This window comes from Ylistrum balloti, unplaced genomic scaffold, assembly GCF_031769215.1.
Source record: "Ylistrum balloti isolate Yb309-2 unplaced genomic scaffold, AGI_CSIRO_Ybal_v1 Utg370542, whole genome shotgun sequence".
Classification (NCBI taxonomy): domain Eukaryota; kingdom Metazoa; phylum Mollusca; class Bivalvia; order Pectinida; family Pectinidae; genus Ylistrum; species Ylistrum balloti.
Window position 1 is genome coordinate 109,060 of NW_026782344.1, and position 27,440 is coordinate 136,499.

The following is a 27,440-nucleotide window of genomic DNA, read 5'->3' on the forward strand; positions in this document are numbered from 1 at the left end:
AGATACAAAAGAAGCAAAACTATGATAAACAAAACATAGAACCAGGTAACTGGACAATCTTCACAACACTTTAAAGGGACACGTTCACTTCAGCTCACAGAAAGGAATTTTAATAAGGTAATGGATACGTCCATACTCTACATTACAGGTAACCTGAATCCTAAACATCATTATAGTTATCTGTAGTTTTAATCTAACGCATGCATTTGGAGGTGGTTATAACTATAATGATTATAAATGACCGTTATTGTTAATTTTAAAAGCAACCTTTACAGTCGTCATAATAATGGCCATGTGTGATATGAAGATGGACGTGTTTGGTATACTTTAGTATGTCTGGTTGTTGTTTATTTTGTCCTGGATTGTTGTGGATGAAGCCGAAGACGCTTACCCTTCCAGAACACCTTTTCTTATTTTCCCAGTATTTTTTAGGAGTCTTCGTGTTCTTTTATCATAGTATGCCCAAGGTTAATGTAATTTGTTTCAATTAAGATTCAGTTGACATGGCGATATTTTCTTCGTTTTTTATGTTTACTACTATCATTTATAGCCCAATTATCACCAAAGATTGAAAGATCAAAAGATGACAGGTGATAATGACTGTACCTTATAAGCAGACAAATGATTGTCACGGAATTCCGACGGCTTCATTTGACTTAAAACATCTTCTAAGCGAGGAATGGATTCTTTGCTTCGTGTTTTCATCTGTAGAATGAATGATTGTAAAATATGTTAATTGAACAAAGTCATCCTAGGCCTTATTCATTTCCAAATCACTCTGTGTAGCAGGTAGACCAGATCTTCTAACAACATATAAACTCATGATGTCAAAACGCAGCCGTGATCCCAACTCAAAATGTATAAAAAAGTGTAACACAATGTGAAACGCTGAAATCAGAGGCAATTAGGATGTTAAGTAAAACATACAATATCTGTTGAAATTGATTCAAAATGCTCGCTGCTCGTAAAAATTTGCACTAAGTGAAAATACCTAATTTTGTTCTTTTTTTTTATGGTAGCCAGACTTATCCGTTAGCTTGCCGTTATTTGTAAAACAGAATAAAACATGTCACAACGATTATATTTGAAATAAGTGATCTAACATTTTTCGTTAATGTGAGCAAACCTGTAACAGAATATACAAAATATTACTGTACATAGTCATCGCAACGATAACGAAAACAGTCAGGATTGTGGGAAGTTGTTGATAAAGTAGATGGCAAACGAATTCTTTTATGTTTCAAAGCCTGCATCTTCCTGGATACATACACAACAATCACTAATATGAAAGAAATACATTTTATGTAAAACCATCTAGCGTTTCTTATTTCTTCAGTGATTATGCTGTTATTTTAACGTCCTATGTTGCAAGAAACCCCACTTACATGTATTATGAAGGATTATACATTACCGTATATCCTCACATGATGAACATATTTTCTGGACTTCAACACATCATATATTAACCTGACAATGCATCTGATATAAATATGTAAATAAGATTTTCTTTTATTTAGTTATAATTTAGTCACTTACTTTGATAAACTCTTCTGAAGTATTAATTACTTCTTTTAACTACTAACAGAAAAGAAATCTTTGATTTGTATTCGAATGAAAAAGACACTTGTCTGAGTAGGCTTATAAGTTTGTTTATGACATTTTATTTTAACACCGTTGATAGTCATAGTTATTCACGACTTTTTTTAACAAAAGAAAGTGTATGAGTAAAAAGTAGTATCCAAGTACTTACTAATTTACGAAGAGAAAACGACTGCCTTCCCTTTTTGTGATCTGAAAGAAGAAAGAAGTGATAATAGTCACCAATTAGCTTTATTGATAGAACGAAATTTGTAATAGTTAAAATCTCCTATTGCGGTTGCTACACAATAGTGTTTATAACATACCACGGCATAGAGGATGGATTTTCATCTTAAATCTTGAGGAAAGTGTGATACATGCATAACTTTAGTACCTGCAGATGGTATCGTTGTTACAAATAATACATTGAATTTCTTTGCATTATTGCGGGCGTCGAAATTCAATTCTACGAGACATAGAACACATAAGTAACTAAACATGTTCATGCCTCCCATGGTATATACATGTACATTCAACTACTGCAGATAATTTGATTTTTGAGAAATGAATATTTTTCAGTATTCACGAAGTCATTCATTTAACGTTCATAGGTAACAGGTGTCATACAAGAATTCGCGGGTTCCATAGCTTTTACATGTAAAAAGAATTGATCATCAACCTCTTACAAAGAGACAAATTGAGAATTTATTGTTCCTGTAACCCCATCTTCTCTATGGACAATTAAAGCCTCTCATTGACAAAATAAACATTTTCTTATCATTTTGTCATTTAGCAAGGAATCATAAATAGTGTGGCCAAACATTTGTCGCGTGTTGTGTTTACATTTCACATACTAAAGCTGAAATGACATGGAACTAGCCTCGCATAAGATACTGGTAAAATTCCGTAATTTGCAAAGGAAAAGACGATTTCAAAATTTTCAAGTACGTCTCTGTCTTCGAGATAAACTAGTGATTTAATTTCATGTTTAAACGTAATTTTTCTTTTTAAATGCATATCTTTTTCGATTAAGGATCCCGATTTATTGCTTAGCAGTATGGTAGTGCATACCCTGATTCACTAACGCAGACTTTTTATTCACCCTATGAATACCTTGAGACACACGATGGTATTTCTAAAACAATATATCACATTAATTAACTGATGTCCAATTTGGCAAATTTATCAGCATTCTTACCATCTGAAATACTTGTCGATGATCCATTTTTCTGTGAATACAGGTCGGCGATAGTGTTTCGCTTCATGAGTTTTCTATGATGATCGTGCACTAGAAGATCCCCAGGATACACATTCATTGTGAGGTCCACTGAACTCTTCCGGCGCCGTAGTCTTTCCGCAATGTTACTAAAATTGGACAGTCAATGTAAAACATAATTGTCTAGAGCCAAATGCACGTAATTCCAAACATGTAACATTACTAAGTATTAGGTAGTCAAAACGGCTCCATTTACAACAGAACAAGCCAGTATTAAAAGAAAGATAAATCCACATCAGACGTAATCCTTTCGTAATAGAATGAACACACCCAATATATTAAACTCAACCCTAATCCGAAAAATGAAAAACACCATAAAGCTTGACATTCAATTTGCATATGTTGGGCCGCAAAAACATATTCTGAAGTTACATGTATTTTAATGTATTCTAGTACGTGTCGGTTGATAGAGCGATTTGTATTGTAGCATACCTCACACACCCATGGAGTCGATATAAATATACATATACATTTTGAATGAATTAAGACTAAAATCTCCTACAAATTACCAACATTTCACTTTTTTATCTAATAACAGCAAGTCTACAAACGATGAAGCTTCCTCATAATCATACACATCAATTTCTGTGTATTAATAATTTCTTGTTTCTTTTGTTTGAAACGGGAAAACCCCTAGCCTTTTTCCGAAATGCAAACAATATGTGATCGGTTTATATACCTTGCAAGTAGGTCTTGATGTTTGCATATACAATGCGATCTACCACATAAAAGCCGATCTCTAACAAAGCATTCCGTGGAATATTGTAGGTTCATTGCACATGAGTGGTAAACATCCGCTCTGACAGAAATAGGCCGGTCGCGTATTTTTAGAAATTTGTAAATACAGAAAGCTAAGAAGCATAATAGATACAAATTGTTTTAATAAATGAAACAAATTACTTAGTTTTGAATCAAAGGTTCCCTTTCGCATTTACGTTTTTAAATACCATGAGTATCATTAATGACACAAACATACCAATAACACATTGATAACGCACAGTTTAACACAATCTCAAATATCGGATTTCCCGAATATCAAACGTGACTAACCATTTAATCCATTAAATGCAATGGAGATCGCAACATTTAATAAGTTAATCCTACATATAAAAGAAAACACGTGACCCAATGGTAATTTGATTATCGCCAATCGCAAACGAGCACACATAGAAGAATTCTGTGATTCGACAACGAAAATTAATAACATTTGACATCACATTCGTACCTAAAAGCAAACACGTAAAAACACAATTCTCCGTCCATTTTCGCACAGCAGGAAGTGTATCCCTTTCTTTGTCATTCTAATCAGGATATGATTATAAATTCCACACTGAGCCATCATATCAATGTTGAACTGCAATGACAACACTAGCAACAAGTAACATTTGCAGACCACATTATTTACTCTGCACTCTAATAATATCAGACCCGTGGCGGGACATGCCAATCCGGACGGCATATCAAGTGTTATATTGTCATAATCGCCTAAAGACACGCTCAAGTTAATAAAACTCTCCTGTCAGGCTTATTCTTCTGGCATAGTATGGTCAACTTGATGATGATATTTCAATAAACATCCGTAATAAATATATATACGCAAAGTTTAATTTTATACAACAGGAAGCAATCCGACAAATCTTAAAAAAAAAAAAAAAAATGTTGAAAAAATTAAACAGGAAATAAGATTTTAACACGTCCAAACTGAAATAAAGTATATATTGGCTGATCAGTTGATAAATTTGATTATCTGCCTTGTTGTTTTCCTTATCTATCTGGGTATTACGTCATCACATTCTATACAGGCCGGCGATAATGTATGTCATCGTAGGCATGAAAACTGTCATGATCCCGTTCAAATTATCGATCTATAATTTTCAGAAAGCAAACTACAAACAATATAGTCAAGTGCAGCAAATTCGCTGCAGGCCGTATAATTTAAAGGGCAGAATGGCAATGTTTCAAACATTTTATACACTACGTAATTCAGTTAAGGTGAATCACTCAGCGTTTTGGAGTATTCATCTATTTAAGACTTAATCCCGAGGTAAATTTTTTTTATTAATTCGGCAGTGTGAAATAATGAATTTAACAACATCATACAGTTGTTTTGTACTTTTGGACATTGTCAGTGATGCTAAGATCCTAAATCTTGAAATCCTTCCAGAACATAACCAATCAACAGATAAATTAGACACTTTATGTCAAAATATTGACTTAGCACTATAGGAAACTAATGGTAAAGAATCCAAGTATGTTTGACACTTTTAACAAGTAGAAAACCACACAATTTAATGCCGATTGATCAAAGTGACCTACTTATTTACACTGCATGTTCTGAAAGGCTGTTACTAAATCGTTTATAAACTACAACTAACGTGAAAATAAATTTAAAGAGCTATAATCATTTTTAATTCATTTTCCGAAAAAATCAATTATCATTTACAATCCTATTTGAAGCCTGTGATACAATTTCACTCGAAGTTAGCCTGGCATGGACCATTATGTGACGCGACACATAATTTGTCAAAGGGACGGACAGAAGTTATTGATGAAACAAATAGAGACGCCTGCATGTTAGGCAAGGCCTTTGTGAAATTAGTTTCAGCATTGGATGCAAATTGTATGCTCTGCTAAGTGATATGATTTTTCCCATTATCAAATGTGCATTCATGATTGTTCGTGCCAGAGATAGACGTTACCCGCATAAGTTAAAACACAGGAAATACATTCTTGTCCTCAGCCTCGTCGAGAGTAAACAACCCACATACTGTCAATCTTCGATTTTAACACTTTTTGAAAATGGCAGTTCTCAAGTTTAAGTCAATAAAGACTATTACATAAGTAGAAAATTGAAACGCGTTTCACATGAAAGCATATAAAGTCGATGTTATCTTTGTCATCATATGTGTATCCTCTTGACAATCATATTGTAACAATTATACCACTGGCGCAGAAATAGAAAACAAATCGATTTATTGAACATAGTTCTATAACACGTGTATCGATATCTCGTGTAATTGATGGTATCTTCGCTGGGTGACCATGTCTATGTGCAAAACGCACAAGGCCATATGCTAACATGTAACATAGTATCATGTCCACAGGAAACAGAGGTGAACCGCAGTTCAGGACCGTGGTTACGTTCACAATTTGGTCTCGATATTGATTAAATATGATAGCCATGCCATTAACGACAAAGAAATAATGTCGGATCATTTTCTGATTAAGAGCCATCTAGTATTTACTATCCCTAGGTCTATTCTTTGCTAAAGAAAACCAATTAAATACTTAATAAATCATTTGTATTCCTTGGTTAAACGATTCCTGTAGCTCTTATCGGTTAACAGACAAAAGTCATTTTGAAAAAAATAATAATGTATATATGACTTTATCATAGGTCTTTGTAAACGTTTGTAAAGAAAAACATATGGTCGAGAGAAGGGTCGGGGTGAAGGTCAAAGGTTGTAGTTCTGATGTAATGATAAGAAACATGCTAAATGTTCCAAGCCTCTCCGGTCCACGTGACCACTAAATAAACAAACGAATTGTTTCATGTTTATTGATATAATGGGTGTTTCCTGGACTGTAACATACAATGTAAGGATGGACAAACGATTTGTCTTAGTTTGTTTTTCTCTGATTGAACTTTTGTGGATTAAAAGATATTGGAATGTAAAAGGCAGTCCATAAATGTTACATGTTCCATGTTTAGTTTAACATCAGCGTATTCAATTACTCCAATTAATAAATTTGACATTGGTTTTTGCTGTTCACCTCAAAATACCGAGATATTCCATCGCCAAACAAGAAGTCAGTCTCTCACTATAGGCGGTGATGCACCAACGTGAACTAAAGATACTTGCAATTTAGATATCAGTTGCTTTAGACCCTCTCCCCCGGGAGATTTAATCAAAATCCAGATCTCCAAGGTGTTTTATTTGGCGAAGGAATATTTCCTGATCATGAAATCACGTCTGTCTGTTTGTGATAATGCATAACACTCCACCCACATAACTGTTCATGTCATGGTGGCAATCAAACAGGCTGATACTTCCAGTATATTATCGTCTAAAAGAAACTGGGCAATAACACATACACTGTGTAAGGAATCAATATCTACAATTCTGATAATATTAAATAACTTTGTTACTGTTTGGAGATATTTTTTCTTTATTTCAGTTTAATTATCATGTCATGTGCATTTTTCAGCAAGAATTTAGTAATTTTGAAACAATTTTAATGGATTCCCAAATGACACATGAAACTTCACATCAGTTCATCTTAACAACTCGTCGTTGTCGTAGGAACAAAAATGTTTGAAATTTCAGAAGTTGGGTTAAGACAATCCATATTGGTCTCAGAAGTTATGATAAGACAATCTTAATTAATCGAAGAGGGAGATATAAAAAATTCGGATTGGCCTTCGAAATCTGGGTGGGGGTAGAAAATTAATGCGATTGATTCTCCGAAACAGATCAAAACAAATCCGCATTGCTCTCAGAAAAGTTTTAGTTAAAAGAAATTACAATCAAAATATGAATTTTCTTATCAGTCAATTTGACATAATTTTGGCCCAACCCATCAGTCCCTTGGGTCAGTCAATGTTAATATATGTATATCGTCAAACAGTCTGCTTATACTAATAAAAAAATTCTAACAAAGTTTGAACGATTTCTGAAAGAGGATTAAAAAATGTAAATCTGCCCTGCCCAACAGCCCCTGGGGTCAGCCGAGGCAAATATTTGCATCTTATCAAACTGTCATCTTGAACTTATAAATAATTCTAACAAGGTTTGAAAAAAATCCAATACCAAATGAACAAATAACGTTCAAAAATGTGATTTTCCTATAAAAACTATAGTAAAATTTTATCCCTTCCCGGGGGGAATGTGAGATCCTGGGGTCATGAAATTTACAATTTTCATAGAGCATCTGCAGTCCTTTTATGAAGAGTATTGATTCTGCAATACCTGGGATTTAAGATGAAGATTTTAAAAGTTTCAATGAATTTGTCCCTTTTTGGCCCGCCCCGCAGGCCCCTTGGGCTTGGGGACCATATAGTTTATAATTTCGGTGCGCGTTTAACAATGAATGGTTTTTGTAAAACTTCAGCAAAATCGGTTTAATAGGTTTCAAGAAGTCGGAAAAGTTTACGGAGCACGACGCCGGACAAAGGGGATCGCAATAGGTCACCCTAAGAGTTTGTCTCAGTTGACCTAATAAAACAAAATAAATCTGGATTGTTCTCAAAGGGGGGAGGGGGATAAAAAAAATTTGGATTGGTCTCAAAGAGAAGGTTACAAGTATATTAGATATGTCGTAGAAAGGTTGATAAAAGTTCCAGATGATTCTAACAAACATATACTTTTTAAGAAGATGAAGAGCTTTTACCAAATATATCTGAACGATTCAGTTAAAGTTTGAAATATTTGATGATTATAATGTAACATGAAATATGTGTGTTAATTCTGTACTGGTGCCATTGATCATAAAAATCCAGACATGGCATGCCGGGGTATAGAAGATCATGCACAGGGACTAAAAACCACCAGCAGAGAGCTAATTATTGAGCAATCTCAAAGATTTTCATTAAATAATCTGGGCGAAAATGGAGATGAATACGTTTATTCTGGAGGTTGGTAAACACGATTCTACGTTAAGTGGTGCCCATTTCAACAAAACTCTCCAAAACTAAACCGATAAACAAACATATGATAAGATAAACGTTTTCATTTATAAATTCAATATAATTGAGTATTACCTTGCATTATCACCTTCGTCACATGAGTTGCTGGGGGATACTTCTGGTGAAAGCGTGGTAGGAGAGACATCACCAAAGTTCTGAAATAAAGGAATGTTGAATTAAATACACTGTTCTAACAAAAATGACTTTCATATGAAAAATGAATCGAATGTCACAAATTCCTGTTTTCCCGAAGATTATGTTGCATGACATAAGCAAGGCTACGTCCAATAATTAGTATCCTGCTGAAGAATTACAACAATCAGAAATGTTTTATATACAGAACGGCATGTCGATGTAATTAGCACACAGAAAAATACAAAAGATTATTGTCCATGTTTATCAAAGCAAAATAAAGACGCCTTACCTTGGTGTCCACAATGGCGGCACGTCTCCCACGTCTAGCCACAGGAGGGGACGGTTCAACATCACTCTCATCTGATACACTCGTCAGACTAAGCGAGGAGCGACGGCGAGAGCTCTATAAACGTCAAATGCAACACTGAATGACTATAATGCAATTACTATTCTAACAAAATTACGATTTGGAGTCTATCCAGTAAATGATTAAATAGTTACGACAGAAGAATCATCTGACGGCACTCTTACAAATATATCTGATGGTTAATACATAAACTGTTATAGGTATATCTATTTACAAAACTCAATATTTCCCCCAATTTTCATCAAGTAGGATGTTATTAAATTTGTAAAGTGAAATTGACATGTAATTATTTATACTGATTACTGCTAGGGAATTTTTATAGTTTCTATAACGAGAAAAACACTTCGTATCTAAGAAAATGATACTATATTCTATGGTTGCATGTATGTATGTATGGTATTACGAACAACCCTACCGAACCCTCGCCAAGGACGGGAAGTTGAGCCAAATGACACGTAACATCAACGGTGTAAGCCCGCCAAAGGGCTCTACGCCTTCTACATCTCGATTTCGATCTTGGTACACCTGACATTGCGTCTGCGTGAGTACGGGACATTCCCTACCTCAAATGGTAATTCCGAGTCATTGTACTTTTTTTTCTTAGAACTACCAGAAAATGTCTCAGCTGGTATATTATTAGGAATGTCGTTTGCTCTAATTCCACAGCACAAAGAAAAGTTTTATACGGATTAAATCCTATTTATTTATCCACACATTGCTGTTCATAATCCTTTATAAGAAGGCATATTAGTAATCACTTGGAAGTAGTCAGACTTCTCCTCAACAAAATCGCAAAATCCACGAAACACCTCCGCAGACACTCCATTATCACTTTCGGAATGAGACTATCAATTTCTGAATAATGGATACCTGTATACGTTGTAAAGCCGACCAATTGTCAAATCAATGGCCGACGTGCTGGATTATTTCTCGTGTTCAGAAAATGAGACGGCAGCGGAAAAAGGCAAATCACATGCAACGATAATAAGTCATAACAAAACAGCAATAAGCGATGGAAATGGACACCAGTGTTGTATTTTGCCAGTGAAAATTCTACCTATCGCAATAGCTGGAGACAGTCGCTCGGCAGAACGGTACTGTGTGATATAGTATCGCTTCTCAGACAGCATCTGTAAAATTAGCCCCCGGTATTCCACTGAACAGGTGAAATAGTAGCGCCACTAAATGTTGTACCGCTCCCCTTAACTGTAGCTGAAAATCAATTGACGCCACTCTGTCATGACACCTGCAGTTGATCATTAATGTTTAAACCCCTCTGGCCATCAGTGGTCAGGTTTCCAAAGCACCGGCTAATATTAATGTGCACTTAATCAATTATCTACATTATAATGTTGAATAAACCGTAACACAGCATAGATTTGAGAGGTGGCTTAATCGCCACAAAATACATCAATAGCAAGTGATCAGGACGAATCATGCTATTATACACTTGTATCCTGAAAACATAGGGTCTTTATTTCTTAAAACATAAAACTGACATTATGACAAAATAAATAGCTTAAATACACACTCTCATGTCGTAAATACATTTGTTCTCGAAACACATAGATCAGTCTTGCACAAGTTCAACGTCCTAAACACGTGGTCTCGTGAGCAATTCATTCACTGCGTAAACAAGTAACATTCATCTCCTGAGCAACACAACCATTTCGTGAATAAACAATCATATCGTGAACAACACAAAATCATCTCATGGTCAACGCACATTCATCTTGAGAGCAACACACACTTCGTGATCAATGCACATTCATCTCGAGAACAACACACACCTACCTCGTGAACATCACACATTCATCTCAAGAACAACACACACCTACCTCGTGAACATCACACATTCGTCTCGAGAACAACACACAACTTCCTCGTGAACATCACACATTCATCTCGTGAACAACACACACCTACCTCGTGAACATCACACATTCATCTCGAGAACTACACACACCTACCTCGTGAACATCACACATTCATCTCGATAACTACACACACCTACCTCGTGAACATCACACATTCATCTCAAGAACAACACACACCTACCTCGTGAACATCACACATTCATCTCGAGAACTACACACACCTACCTCGTGAACATCACACATTCATCTCGATAACTACACACACCTACCTCGTGAACATCACATATTCATCTCAAGAACAACACACACCTACCTCGTGAACATCACATTCATCTCGTGAACAACACAAACCTACCTCGTGAACATCACATTCATCTCGTGAACAACAAACATTCACCTTGTGAGAAACACACATTTACCTCGTTAATGACTCACACTCACCTCGTCAAAACACACAATAATCTCATGATCAACACAAATTCATCTTTTGAATAAAACACTCAACATGAAAGTTGCACACCCATCTGGTGATCAACATACACCCATCGCGTGCAGAAAACATTCGCCTCATGAACAATTCATACTCATTTCGTGAACAACAAACACTCATCTTGTGAACAACACGGTAACCTAATGAACAACAAACACTCACATCGTAATCAGCACCCACTCAGCTCGTGCAGAACGCAAGCTGATCTCCTAATCAACGCACACACTCATCCTGATTAACACATGCTGTCACTTCGTGAACATCACAAACTCGTTACGTTAAGAAAGTACAGTCAAGTATACGTTCACCCTCTCTAGTTAATGTAAGAAACTTCATTAGTGATGTACATTTAATTCTTTCCCAGCATTGTTATTTTATAGCAATACATATTTATCTATTGTAAAGGATATCACACTTATATGTGATCACGTGAAATGCACGTGATGATATCTGTCGGTATATCTGTATATATAATTCATATATAAATCTGCATAAATGAGGCTGCCATATCACCTGGCGCTGTAATTGAAATTCATTATACATCATCGAAGTCAAGCGCCCATTTAACGTTGAATGTGCTGATCTTTGAACGAGCAAAAGACGTTTGATTTACTGCCGTTTACTAATTACATTGACTTGCTATCGAGAACGATCCCTGGAGAGTTCAATTGAAAGGTGGATGTAGGATTCTACTTAATGTGATTAACGAAAGAAATTAAATGGAATCGGTTACGAAAATAGCGTTAAGTACTTAACAGTTTGAGATAATGAAATTAAGGTAAAGCTGTTTGAGATATATATATCAAGAGAATGCATGTTGGCATGTAGGTCAACGACTACGAACATGCACCGATTTTCTGGATAAAGATTAACAAGGACAACGATTAGCAATATTGCGAGAAATGCTGTTACATATAGTAGCCTAATATATCGACACCAATTAGACGAAAAGGACAAAGTACAATTAATTTCAACAAAGTCATGATTCACTTCAACCTAAATAACGCCATTACACATTGTTGTGTGGTGGTGATGTTGGTGGTGGTGTGTGTGTGGGAGGGGAGTGAGGTGAATGGATGTGATTTATTCATACGATAATATGCCGAAATTTGTGAAGTATGGTTTGAAAGATGCTTTTCGATTTGACAAAAGGTCTATTTCCACGACAAATTTTTAGTCTAGTTCTTAAGCTGTTAACATTAACGATTTCATTAAAAGTATGATTTAAGAAAAAATGACCGATTTACTGGAGAAAATTATACTGCATTTTATAGAAATGATTTATGTTAATATAATTTTGAATATGAAATGATAGAATCTTCTAACCTGGTATATATACGTAACAAGGAACTAACGACAGTCCAGGCAATGCATTTCGGTCGGTAACATGAGTAGATTATCTGATTTACCTCACAGGAAAACAGTCTGTTAGAAGGGATAATTTTATAGAAGGTATAAGATACATATGCGATAAATAAATTAAACATTTATAGCATTTTCGTTATGAAATGCTCCTCTTATTATCTTGTATTAAGCGTTGCATAACTCCAACAAAGTAAGCCGAATATTTCAGAAACTAGGAAATTCATTCAATTATATGTATATGTATGTTGCTAGTGCACCTTTCCATTTACATGTTGACATTTCTTTTGATGAATTTCTGTTTTCCTCAGTCGCCTCTACGGTTTCAAATATAGGTCCTTATTATAACTGACGGGTCCTAAAAGGATGAAACATTCGAATGGCGTAGTTAATTCATTACCTGGCTCTACTGTATCTAACTCTCAGTTTGTACTGAAATATGTTATTCATACAAGTCTCATTTTTACAATGTTCTAACAGTTACCATCATAATGAGTGATAAACAGTTACCAGGACTACAGGTAATGAACAGATACCAAGACTACAAGTGATATACAAATACCATAAATATAGGTGATATACAGTTAGGTGATAAACAGATACCATAACTACAGGTGATATAAAGTTACCATGGCTACAGGTGATAAACATATACCATAACTACAGGTGATAAACAGTTACATCGACAACTACCATACTATCATATGGCAACAAGTTACCATACAAACAAAAACATTTACTATAGCAACATATCATAAACATGTTCCTAACAAAACAATATAAGCAGTAACCGTAACAACACGTGATAAAACAGCTATAAATACTTGGCTCAGAGACATATCTGTTGTCAATTATAGCCTATTTGGCCAACTAAAAGAGTTCTCAATAAAATAACAAACATCGATATCTGATGACATCTCACCATCCCATGACACTACTCCCGTTTGAAACTACTGCTGTAGGGTTGTAAGCAGCAATTATTCAAAAGGAATCGTATTTCCACTCCAGAAAAGTTTGCCTTTCATTTAGATGAAGGGTCAAACGAACTATAGCGTATTCCCTCAAGCGAACACTACACTACTAATTAGAGTCCTCATTTTTTCTCAAGATGTTCTTCTATGAATACATTGTGAATCGGAGAGTTTATATTTGGAATCTATTGAAAATCGAAATAACACCCAAATAATGCTACGGTGGAAATAGTTCAAGTTCCAATCATGAAAATGGAGATATAAAAATACATACTTTATATCGCTTGTTTTAGCGTGTTTTTTTATGTTTTGGACGTAAGAAACATTGTTTAACTTATCATAGCACTGATTACATTTTTAAAGATATAATGTGGTGCGTCAAATTAAAAATGAGCTGATCTACCGATGCGCTTTGAAATAATTGCCCAAAACTGTTCTTAATTACTCTATCATTTCAAATAAATGAAGTCATTGTTTTAATGAATTTTGAGAAAAAAATAACAAAAATAATCGAAGAATCTTAATTCAAACAAAATTGCTATGAAACTAAGGCAAAATAAGAGCAAAAGAAAGATTTACACGAAGTCTTTTGAAAACGCACAAGGAAAATGCGTCCTCTTCTTTTTCTACCACATTCGCAACTTACATCTTGGTCAATCTAATTAAATGTAATTTTCCAAAAAGAGAAAAAGAAATCAGTAACGGAACTAACAAGCGTACTAACAAGACAGCTTCATATCGCACAAAGGAATAGAATGTTACTCAATGAGATCATTCAAATGTTGAGAATATATTGTTAATAAATGCTAAATGATAAAAAATTGAAATGTCAGGGATATGTACTGTATAATAGGGAAAAATATTACCTACCTTTCTTGGAATTGTTAGATACTTCCGTGTCCGTGAATCTGTGGAATAAAGCAATGACAGTAAATATTCTCTTCAAAGAAAACAAGAAAATGCCACAACTACCAAAGGGCAAAGTATGCAAAACCGCCACCTGTTATAGGAACTCCTGTGAATCTGTTTTCTCTGTTGATTGAAATATACCTGTAAGATCGATAGTAAATTTCGTTTTATATCGATAGGTAATTGATTCTATGACAATTCACTTCTCTATTTGACAAATTTATAGAGGATTACATAACATCAAACATGATTTGAGCTACAAAACTTTATCAACATTTTATTTCTTGTTGATAAAGATGAGGATAAATTGTTATTTTCCAACTTCTAACATTATAAGATTTATGAAAATGATAAATTTGATAAAAGGGCAGCAAGGCATCTATGCTTTGACTTTCCATCATTTCTAATATTTTCTCAGTTGTCTCCTGGGTTGAAGAATAATGGCCTTAGCATCACAGTATGATGCAGTTTACTTCATTATTTGGCTTTACTGTATTTTTTCTCTACTTGTATTAAATTGTGAGATTCACTTCTATGTCTTTTGTACAATACCCAACAGTAATTCTTATATCTGTGCTATTCTGCAACTATTAACCAGGTCCGAATGTTAAATCAATACAAACTAAATTAATATCAACGGCAATGACCAAAAATTGACATGTTTCGAAAGACATTTTTCAATATCAAATTACTCTAGCCATCGAAAGAAACGACGAAGTTCATGATAACATAACAAAGCGACAAAAGTTTCCAGGCTTAGCTTCACGACTGTTTTAAATATGACACCGGTGGGAAAAAACAGCTGATTTTCCCCGTGTGAAATCGACACACTCTGACAGTTTGCAGGGGAGAATAATTCGATGTTGTTATATCATATTTAGACTATACATTATATTGGCCATCAGTTCCCCAATTTAATACGTAGAAGTGTTCAACTGATATTGATGCAACTCCCATGAGATACTACGCGTAGAAGCGAAAACATCAATCATGTCACGTGATCCAACCGGATGCTTTTGAGAGAGTTTTGTAATAACATGAAAAGATAATGATCGTTTATAACCAAGCATTCGTGAGGTAAGACAGACATTTACCTCCTTATCACGAGTGGCTATTTGGATATAAGAGAATAAACAGTAGAGAAAAACATCAACATATACATGTTGTCAAATCGCTATTGCACCGTCTGTGATCAAACAATGATTTGAATATCTACTCTTTGCAGACCATGGTGAATATGGAGTCGGATTACCAATACAAAAATGCTAGCCGTTAACATTGATTGCAGTTGCCAGTATTGGATTATTACGAAATTCCCAGGGGTATACAAGCGTGCCAACCGCCACTTGCATTGTATTCTACGGTATGTTGTAATAATCGTTGCAGTCGGGCTGATTTTGCATAATTCATATTTACGTTCTGTTCTTGTAATCGTTACCAACACTACTTAATCATCATACGTCAGCAATGCCATTGATCATGATAGGAAATATGTAGGATATGTGGGATGTTGTTGTCATAGCTACATTCGAATAAAATGGAAAGGTAAGATTTTATGCGAATGTGACTTCTGAAAATAAGGTTTTATAACTAGACCGAGGACGTGTCATGAACTAATTTTGGTCATTTCTGGCAACCAAGTTATACAAATGTCAATGTTTTTGGCTTAAAGAATTGTGATATCGATTAGAATCGTTCTACTGGCTAGGTAAATGATCGTAAATATTAATGATATATGAGATAAAGTTCAAAACCTAATTATGACTTCAAAAAAGAACCTCTGTGAAGCATAATACACGTAAATGTAACCATCTGAGAGTGATCAGAAATAGGATGTATTTGTTCACTCAAGTTTGATATTTTCCTTCCATTGTTTTTCTTTTTCATTCTTTCCTTTCTCATTGTTTAATTTATTTTTGTGTAGACATATGAATATATCATTAACAATATTCTAAATCAACGAATAAGACAACATATCAATAGAGTCTTAAAGGTAAAGCATGAACAAAAGAGACATTTATCGAGGAGAATAAACCAGGTGTTCCACATGGTTAAGTGTTTTCTGCTTCATCAACAACAACCGTCATGTAAATCTTGGTCAATCAAATTGAGTAGTGTTACGCTCCAAAATGAGATAAGGTCAGTTTTACAGTCTGCATAATGATCTCATTTCGAAATTTTTTTTCTGTGCGATATGAAGCTGGACGTGTGTGATGCTTTGGATACTTTGATATCATTTAAGAAAGTGATATGATAAACTTAGATTGGTCAAGATCTACATGGAAACACTATCGCCAAACAAACAACAAAAATGCATCATACAGCTGTTAAGTTCTTTTCTGATTCGTCAGTGATACGAAAGACCTAACCATCCAATCCCAGGAGGCGACTGATAAGTTACATGTATCTCAATTATCAAAACTAGGTTTCCTTATGCGGGCCTTTTATACGACAAATATCTTAACCATCTTGACGTTCGAAGTTTGGATCCAAATTGAATAAAGAAAACAATAAAAATGCCAACCTGTCAAATATTGTGATTCGATCGACAATAATCTTTTCAAGACGCCATGTAGACATACGTATATAAAAAAACTTAAAACAAAGTTCTCAAATTTTTTTTGAACTACTATCAAGGCCTTCAAAACAACTGACTATTCTCAGCCCGATTATCCTTAAATATTACCTCCGAATGTCCAGCTCCAAATCTCATCTTAGCATAATCATTGTATATGAATGTATTTTTTCTCTTTACAAATATTCTATTACGTGATAGGAGAAAAAATCCCTGTAGTCTGTCAGGATAGGTGAATGTAAATAAGTTGAAAAAACAGCTTATCATGGTAATGCGATAAAATGCGTGTACCTATTATTATTTCTTTCAATAGCAAAGGCTGATCAACCTGATGCGATTTACCTGGTCCGGAACAGTCGTCCGATTCCGACCCGGAATTTCTCTGATTACTCCCATCAAATATTGTGGGGGAAACTCGAGGCGACGGAAGAACGTTGATATCTCGGTACTGCTCCGCAGATTTCAAAGAGATACGGCGAAGTTCAGAAGACAAATCAGCCATATGATTTTCTTCTAAACTGAAATCTCGACTGAAAAGAAAATATATTGTATATACATGTGTAAATCAATATAGAATATTGGTCTTAAATCCCATTGCAAATGTATTCCTTGTATTTTGTCAAAAAGGTCGGACAATTTAATTAAATTAAAACTAAATGAATATGTACAAATGTTCCCAATCAAACATGCAGAAAAGTTACACGTAGTATCATCATAAATGCAAAGTTGTTAGATATATACCAAAAACAATACCCTAATAATAAAATGAAGACTGTTATGATACTTATTTGATATCGAATATACTTTGAAACTAATCTGTTATGAAAGAAGAAAATTACATTACCCTTCGATATCGGGATTTTCAGATATTGAACCAAGATCCGAAACAGACCCATGGTCGTCCGAGACCGCTAAGGACGCGCGTTTCCTTAACGCTCGTGGTGAAACTTGAAGAAAAGAGTCGGATTTTCTAGCTTTACGAGCCTGTTCCTGTCTTAGGCGCTCTATCTCTCCCTCATGGACTGTTCCTTCCAGACATCCAATAGAATGGGGTCGAACGATTCCCTGACCTCCCCTGTTTCCACAGTCCAGATAGGACAGAGACAAAGTGTTAGGTGGGGTCAGACTTGAGCTTGACGATGACGAAGTATCAACACTTCTCGATTTTACATAATTCCCTCGTTCTATTTGAATGTTACACTGCGTTGACGCATCGCGTTGCCATGGGAACTTAATCCCCGACTGGTCGCCTATAATATCAAACATTTGGTAAGACGTCGTTTCAATATGAGGACAACTATTGCTATGCACAGGATGCTCCTTTCGACTGAAGTTAGACGATGAGTCGTCTGCACTGGAATGAAGGCGAATATATGCCTGGGATTGAGAATCATGTGTATGTGAGTTTTTAACGTCGTCCGTATGCCCATTTCCATCTTCATTACATTCTGACATACTGGATAAACACGTCGGCACACTAGAAACAGCAGATAGCTGAATTGCTGAGGCTGAGTTGTGTCGTCTTTTCAAAAAACTGTCTCTTTTGCGTTTTGCCGGTGATCTCCCATTTTGTGTGTTGTATTCACCAATGATTTGAGCTGGAAGCGATGCTCGATGGCGTTTGTCCCTGTCAAGGGTCGGTCTTCTAATTAATGTTGGACCCAACCCGGATGTTGTTTTTCTCCTTGTGGGCAAAGGGGGCACGTGGTCGACATAATCCAAGGACCCCGCAATGTCATGACAATGGTCACTCTCTGAAAAAAAAATCAAAGATATGTTAAATATAATGGCGTGGTGGCGAATCACACCAGGTGCCCAAGCTATACACAACGCATTCTCGCAAAGCACAAATATTATCTAGATTTTCCCTCTCATTAATTTCCATAAAGCCGCAATGCTGGCAAGACTCTCTACTGCTGTGGTCGAGGAACCAACGTGGCAAATACAGTCATTACAGATCCATTGTTGTCATTAGCAGATATGTCTGAGGCCAGGCCGTTTTAGGATAAAATTGTTAAGAGCTGAGGATGTTATCATAGATAGGAAGGTTTGCTGGCTTCCTTTCCAGGTTCTTATTACTATGGGCTTTGTTTTCACTTCCTGAGAACTGATGAAAAATTGAACTGCTTCCATTTTCTATCGTCATAGATTTACTGAAAAAAACTATAGCTGAGGACTGTAAAACACGACTGGGGCACATATAAACATCACCGGCACGAAGCTGGCGTTGAACATGACATTAATGTATGTACTGTATATATAAAAGCATAGAAAACTGGTGTTATCTGTCTGAATCTAATTTTCTATCCAGGAGGTGAAAATCAACTGGGGACAATTACAACTACCAAAGTATCCATTAACACGATACTCTGTCAGCTGATATATCGTATCCAGTGTTTGATTATTATAACAGTTTTAAATAGTTTTATGACAAACTCGTGTGTAGGATCCGGTTTTTGAAATATATTGCTTTAATATGTTGCTAAATATATACAAACATATGATATTTGGTAATACTTTTAAAGTGTTTAAATATATATTCAATTTATTTTATATGTAATAAATTCAACATATCCATACTTTTTAAATATAACAATTCCCCAGTTATCTCTCACTCAGAAATTAACAGCTACACGTGTTTCATTTGTCGTTTAGCTTTAACTATCTCTAACAATGTTATTGTTCCAGAAATAGAAAACCTTGAAAATTATTACTAAGTCTAATAACGGTGATAATCTCATAGGCCACAAACACATTACAAGTTTACGTTACTTGAGAGAGAGTTTCTCTTCATTAGTAACAACGTGTCGTCGAAATGATGAGTTGATAAAGGATGTTTTCAACTTGACTGGTCTAAGGTTGTTAAAGTAGGTAAGTACTCTCACTTTCCTCTATTTGTACTCTGCTATTGAATGACTGATATGTGATTTAATATACATTCACACATATTATGTCATATGATGTCTCAATGGCCATTTGATACATAATGAAAAAGAAATATCAGTATTTGGCTAGGATATCGAAACGAAACGGTATTGACTTTGGTATGAGGAAAATAAAAAAAAAAAGATATATCCTAGACCCTTGTTTTGTTCCCACGGTAAGAGAAAAGAAATGAGAATATTTAGACAGGCACAAATTGGTTACCACTTCAGATAAAGCGGTTTGTAGGCATATTATATCACGTGCAAACGATCATCACATGTTCTGCAATAACTTTTATTGCAATAGCAAAACATACTGCATAAGGATTATTCACAAGCGTTTTCGAAATTACAATTTTGTAGAAGCTGGAATAAATTTTTGGCTTCATTGTAACCCATTGCGGTTTAAGTCATTAAAAACAACATTTTTTTTTGTATTCATTCAGACTGTTTTTCAAAACTCATTTTTGGGTCGCCTGAAAAAACAATGTAGCCTCATATTGCCTTACTACTATTTTAATATTGCAGTTTTAGAGCAAAAAATCACCTACAACTGTTACCTAACTGTAACAACATGCCGGCTATATGGAAGTGAACCATTCACTAAGAAACATACATTCTTGTTACACCAATAATGTTGTGTTACCATTCCGTTGAAAGTTGAAACGATAGCAAACTATAATGAAATAACGGGTTAAAATGCTATTGTGATAATTAAATTATTGTATAACCATAACCATGGGACAATGTAGGTAAACTTGCAATTGTTATAACAATTAAAATGTCAGCAAAGCATACATACATACATACATACATACATACATACATACATACATACATACATACATACATACATACATACATACATACATACATACAAACACATACATACATACATACATACATACATACATACATACATACATACATACATACATACAAAACTGTTCAATATGATAAAATTTCAAACTGAACAAAATGTCTTGTGAGAAGCATTTGAACACCAATTGATTCAAAATTTTTTCATGCAGTTGCAATACAGACTTTTGTTCAAAATCTTCAGATTTTAGATAAGAAGGGAGTCTCGCATTTACTATCGTGCTGTTTTGATAAAAACAAATGTGTCAAGGGACTGTTTTCAAGGACGAGAACAAGTTAGAACAATCGGATGATCATAAATATCAGCTGTTAATTGCTTCAGTGATTTGGGAACTGACATGTTGATTTAACCGGATAAAAATACGCCAATGATTAAATTACTGAGTCTCCGGATACATGGTAAGGATACGCATGTAAACATGCGCAAAACTTTTCTCACGAATATTTCCTGTTTGATAATTCCAATCTTAATGTAAAATGAAAGCATCAGACAATTATCTTGTACATATATACACAACATAGCATAGCTTGTATACGTTGTGTTTTATGATGATACAAATGCATATCTACTAATTGGGAACATAGAAATCCTGTTGTCAGTAAATACCACGGAAAGACGATATAATGATAAGTCATGTCATTACTGCGTTCTCACATTTAATGAAGAATGTGTTAATTGAGTAAACATTCCCAATACAGGTGTTGTTGGCTATATATTCAACTGAGAGTTGCTATATAATTAGTCACAACAAGTATTTCAAACGGTGGCAGTTCTTTCTTCAGATTCTTTCTATACAACTGCTCATCACTTCACCACAAAGTCATCCCAAAAAAAGAAGTTTCGATTTTGTAGTGATGGACACCATACTGATAACTGACCTGAAGAGGATATTGCTCTGTCTTCTTTTCAGTCTGATATTATCTGTATACGTAAGCTATATATATTTCAAGGAGGAATTATACACATTTAAACTTCAAATGTAAATAGTTACAAAACAGAAAATGATATCTTAATTTACTGCAATTTACAAAATATGCCAAATTATGACATGCCTGCTAACGCTAAAACAGTTTAAAAGGTTTTCTAAATCAATAATACTAATAAGCAACACAAGTTATATGACTTGAATATTGAGCGAACCTGACAACACACGAACGATATAGGAAAAATAATTGAATCGTGTAAAATAAAGTACGAACGTATTAGGCCTCTGCTCTGTTTTCATTCTAGAAAAAGAAACATTGAATGACATGTAAAACGATAGAAATTCAAATAATTGGTTTAATGTTGATGCTGAGATGAAATTTCCAATGGAACCCAAGACCAGCAACACACTAAAACAAAATCAGAGACTTTTCGAGCAATGCTGTGAGATCTCATTCTTATGTAACACTTGAAAAGAAATGTGTATATAGTTATTAACTCACGTATATGTTGGTCTCACAAATACACATGCATTCATCTCAGTACGTAACGGTTATTTTGACACTGTGACAGAACAAATAACCATGTTACGACGATGCTTGACAAAAAACATCCTTTGTAGTGTGATGCCTTGATTGTGTCAAACACAGAGCAGAATGGGATTTCGAACAGAGTTCTATGTTTTTGTCCCCGATTATATGTCACAGAAACATAATAATCTATATATCTATTGCAGAGTGGGGCTTCAGTGTATAACAAAGACGATATCGATGAAATATTGTAATAAATATCTCAGTCACTCAGAAATAGAAACATGAAATACCAAACTGATTGCTAAATTGTGGGTTCGGTAGCGAGCTTCATAATCTATGGCTTCTTAAATATTTTTTTCCCATTAACCTTGGTGCTGCGCATGGTGAAGGGTTTGGGGGTAATTCATCAACGAAACATTTCGTCTTAACAACCGTGATTGTTTTGGGGCGCAATGCGGAACTTTCATACTTTGATATGAATGTTGTATCATTCACCGCTCTATGTCCTTTAGAAGAAATATTTTGCCTGGTTCTACTTTATTATTGTTCTTCTGCCAAAGAATTGTTCTAACGCAAACCAGAGTTGTCTTCTATTCATGCGAAAACACAATATATAAGTTTAAATAATCAATAAATCAATATTTCAGAAGCATAGACAATCTTTAGGAGAGTGTAACTCTCTGCCTACTTATCACAAGTGTAAATTTGATTGTTTCCTCCTAATAGGCATTCATAAAATATAAGAAAAACCATTGATTTGATATTTTACTACACACTTATACTTGCGTCGTTTAAAAAATAACCAACTCCGAATGAAAGCATAAGTTTAAAGAGACGGTTGATGTGTAATGTATCATTCAGTTCTTCATTTCAAATTTCTTCAAAACAATAATTGCCTTGCTATAGCAGTAATATACCAGCGCCCTCTAAAAATGATCGATTAACCAAATCTTCAAAGCCGTATTTGGGACTTTCTACAAGGAACAGCATCTGAATGAACAAATGATTCACCTTCTACAATCATAGTTAAGTAGTTTTTGGAATTTCATTTCAGAGTCTGCATTCACATCATTAATGATCAATAATGTATTCTTTACCTTTTGTGTTTTAATTTCCATTTCTTTAAACGGCACGCGAATGGGTTAATTCTTTTATATATTCTGGAATAATCGACGGTTTTCCATTACTTTGTTCTTTCGTTGTTTATGGTAAGTGTAATTTCTGGTTTGTTATCAATGTCCATTAACACTTGAAATTGCTATTGTAAATGATAAATCTTTCTTGTATCATCTTCAATGCACTGCGCCTATGGCGAAGTTGATGCCTTTGGTTTGTTCGATTAATTTCGTACATTAAAAGGAATTCCATGTTCTCCATAGGAGGAACCGAGGGAGTGGTAACCTGAACCAAACGTCACCCGTATGAAGCTACTGAAACAAGATGATCACAGGGGGGTTCGAGGATTTAAATTAGTTTGTTGTGGAGACTTCAAAATAAAAATCAATTGTGTTTCAAGGGACAACTTGGACAGATTTTAAAACTTATGGGAAAATAGGTCAGTCGACCCTTAAGTAATCTAACGCTCTCAGATTAAATTAAAGCAATCCTTGTAGTCAGAAATGTCACTCACTCTCTACATGATAACTTGTCTTGTGATTTAATTAATCGCTTAACCGTCCTTAATTACCCATACTACCAACCATTCAACTAGTACCAACCATCATCAAATTCATGTTGAGCGCTGATATGTGAACCTTTTTAACTCGTAATATTGAAACATTGTTTTAGTACAGAATTTCAGAAGTAGTTACTCTGAACGAAAACATTTACAAACACACACATTGAAGGCGATCACAGAGAGCAACTTAAGCAGAACCCACATAAAGAAATAAAAATAATGAAAAGAAAAGGAATATCAAGGGAAAAGCATGGTAGGTGATCTAATGTAAGTTTCAAACATCACGTGACGTGACATGTGGTTTTATTGCTATCTCCGCCTACGACCATTGCACATTGAACTCCTTCTATACTTGTCTGATATTCCAATCATCTCTATTTTTCCATTGCCAGTGTCTTGCTGTAGATGATTAAACTCGTTTTCTGTCCGTTTCTAATCGATTTTCATTTCCATTAGGATCCCATTACTGGCCTCTGTGTACAAGGAAGCATCAGTCAACAACACAAATCTTTGTTATCTGTCATCAGTCGTCCGTGTTGGAAAAAACAAATACCAAATTGGGTCATTCTAAATGGGCTTCCTTTACATGTCATCATTGAAACGATAAAGTTCAAGCACGGAAGTTAATTTTTTTCAAATAAAAACAATATTATTAATTAGGATTTAAACAGAAAAATGTGAAATTATTTATTTTCTTCACTCTCCTACGTAACGGTCACAAAATCTAGCTACTAGTGTATGGAGACCAGGTGTGTGGTGAATATCTTTATCTCATTGTGAATATCATGGGATCTATTCATTGTGACTATTAAAAAGGTATGAAAACGAGCATGAAAAACAAATGGCACCCATATATAGCCTATTAACCCGACTCAGCTTATCTAGCGAATGTGGTTAAGGCCGTTTTTCTGAAATCTTTTAAAATAAATGCATTTGTTTTAAAGAAGAAGAGGTAAGGCCGAAATAACGGTAGACAACATTGCTAGAGTCGCCGCGATGCATAAAGAACCAGAAACTCTAAACGAAAGCCAGCAGCCACTGTCACCTCGGTACTGAAACTAGAAAAAGATACGACCATGTACTAAATATCTGTATCAAGTTTCGCTGTAATCTAGGTTGTAAAGGGTTAATAGCACCAAATGGTCATATAGTAGTTTAAGATTATTATAGGAACACAATAACACATACCAGATATTACAATATCATCAACAAAGTGACAAATCAATGCCAATTAAAGCACAGTTTAACTCCTATTTAGTGTTATTTCTTTAAATATATCATTTTAATACTATGTAAGTTGACTTGACCTCGAGCTGCAGGCAAATAATATGAACATATATCAGAATACTGTTGCGAAGCACTGCTAGCTTGATGACACCTGAAATAGAAATCCCCCTGTCTCATCAAGTGCAACTGTTTCAACACGTAAACCTAATTAGGTACCTGTTGGTTTATCATGGTCAATACCTAATGTCACGATTGTATCCTCCATTACCACTAATCGATAAAAATGGCGAAGTCCCTTATGTGTAATCCGGCCGATAATTCAAAAACATTGTGTTATGACGGGGAGGTCAAATCGTGTTGTCGATCTTGTGGGCGTTGCGCTTTGGGGAAAACAATGGACGTGCTTGTCACTTCATAATCAATTCTCTAATAAATTGTGTCCGGTGATTAAAACAGTCGAACATACAAACCAACCTTAGCGATAATAGTAAACATAAAAACAAAAATGACATTTTGAATACTAATGAAAATCTATGGTAGAAATGTTGTTATTTCCTGTCATAATTAGGGAGACAAGAAACTCGTGTACCATCATAACTCACTCGGTGATAATGACTTTTGTCATTGAAAGAAAAGCGTAATGACGACCACTGGGGTAGTTGTGCACCTGTGGCATGTAGACTGCAAAAGTCTTTGAATGTTGCTCCTGTTTTTAGGCAGAAACGTATTGTTTACTGTTTTCTACTGTATTAATTTACGGACAGCACATGACATGAAATATTGATTATCAAACTAATAAACAAAATATAACATTTCGGTTAATATATTGATGTGTTACGCTGTTCAACATATATATAGGATATTTAATAGTGTTTTCAGTAATAACAGATATATTTCACTCGTGTGGTTAATAACAAGCTTCGCACTCGTGAAAGATACCAAAATATTAACCACACAAGTGAAATATATTTGTTATTACTGAAAACACTATTAAATATTCTGTTTATTACATTTTCATCGCAAAAATAAACCAAAACAATGGCAAACTTACGATAACTATAAAATGGGTAAGTTGACCATGCTTTTTCCAGACACTACTCACTCATTATACAACGATGTTGTGCGCGGCAAAAAATAGTCCATTTTATGAAAAATCAGTTAAAATATATAGACTCATAAATAAATCATAATGAATGTTAATTTATGTTAGGACATGGATTTTATAACTTATTGATGTCACTTATACACAATAAAATGGTTTAAACGTTAACTGAAAAGATAAAAACAATATTTGATAAATTTTTCCGCGCATGAAAAAGTATTGCGCCATCCTAGTCGCTGTCACTATCAATTACACGGATTCTTTTTAAATGCCTTGGTCCACACTCAAGACTCTCAGAATGGGGATGGGTTTTACCACTGATAACATAGTTAGAGTTACTGGCTTGTATCGTCTGCTGACTGGAAAAAAGTAGTCCTGCCTGGAATTAGAGTAGATTTGTATCGGGCTCTCTGATTGGTCAATCCTCAAAGGGAAATTTTTCACTGGTGAAAAATATTTAAAAAGTGATATTTTTCACTTGTGTATACAGGGATCGTTTAAAATGGTCATCCGGTGATATATATGGAAAAAATGGAAACAAATTTATTTGGTTGTTTTAAAGTTGAATGATCATACAGTCAAGCACTGTCCATCATATTAACCCTCTTCGATTGCCGGAATGTCCGGAATCGATTCCGTAGGTTTCTCTCTGTCTATTAGGGAGTATTCTCGCGAAAATTAAAAGGCAAGAAGAGAGTGTCGATAAACTTGGTTCGAAGTTGGTTAGCCTACCTGACTGTTTGAAACTCTTCAGGATTCCCTACAGTGTAATATCTCCACGACGACTACCCTACACTTTCTTAATACGACAAAATAAACGCATGATATTAACTACCCCAATGCTATTCATAAGTAGGATTTAAAATGCACTTTTATGCGAGAAATGACACTTTCTACGGGCTGTTCCAAAAATCAATATTCACGAGCTCGAAGTTTTCCCAATTTG

General features: G+C 34.8%; 1 protein-coding gene across 1 annotated transcript in view; it reads right to left on the reverse strand.

Moving 5' to 3' along the window:
- The window catches only part of LOC132556051 (uncharacterized), a 57,894-nt gene that overhangs the window by 9,744 nt on the left and 20,710 nt on the right, over positions 1-27,440 (reverse strand). The window contains exons 2-9 of the mRNA XM_060220443.1: positions 18,071-18,980; positions 17,569-17,756; positions 14,613-14,650; positions 8,965-9,078; positions 8,616-8,695; positions 2,777-2,943; positions 1,751-1,791; positions 607-705 (exon numbers count right to left, since the gene is read on the reverse strand). Coding sequence (XP_060076426.1) covers positions 607-705; positions 1,751-1,791; positions 2,777-2,943; positions 8,616-8,695; positions 8,965-9,078; positions 14,613-14,650; positions 17,569-17,756; positions 18,071-18,980 — 1,637 coding nt within the window. The remainder of the gene's footprint in view (positions 1-606; positions 706-1,750; positions 1,792-2,776; positions 2,944-8,615; positions 8,696-8,964; positions 9,079-14,612; positions 14,651-17,568; positions 17,757-18,070; positions 18,981-27,440) is intronic.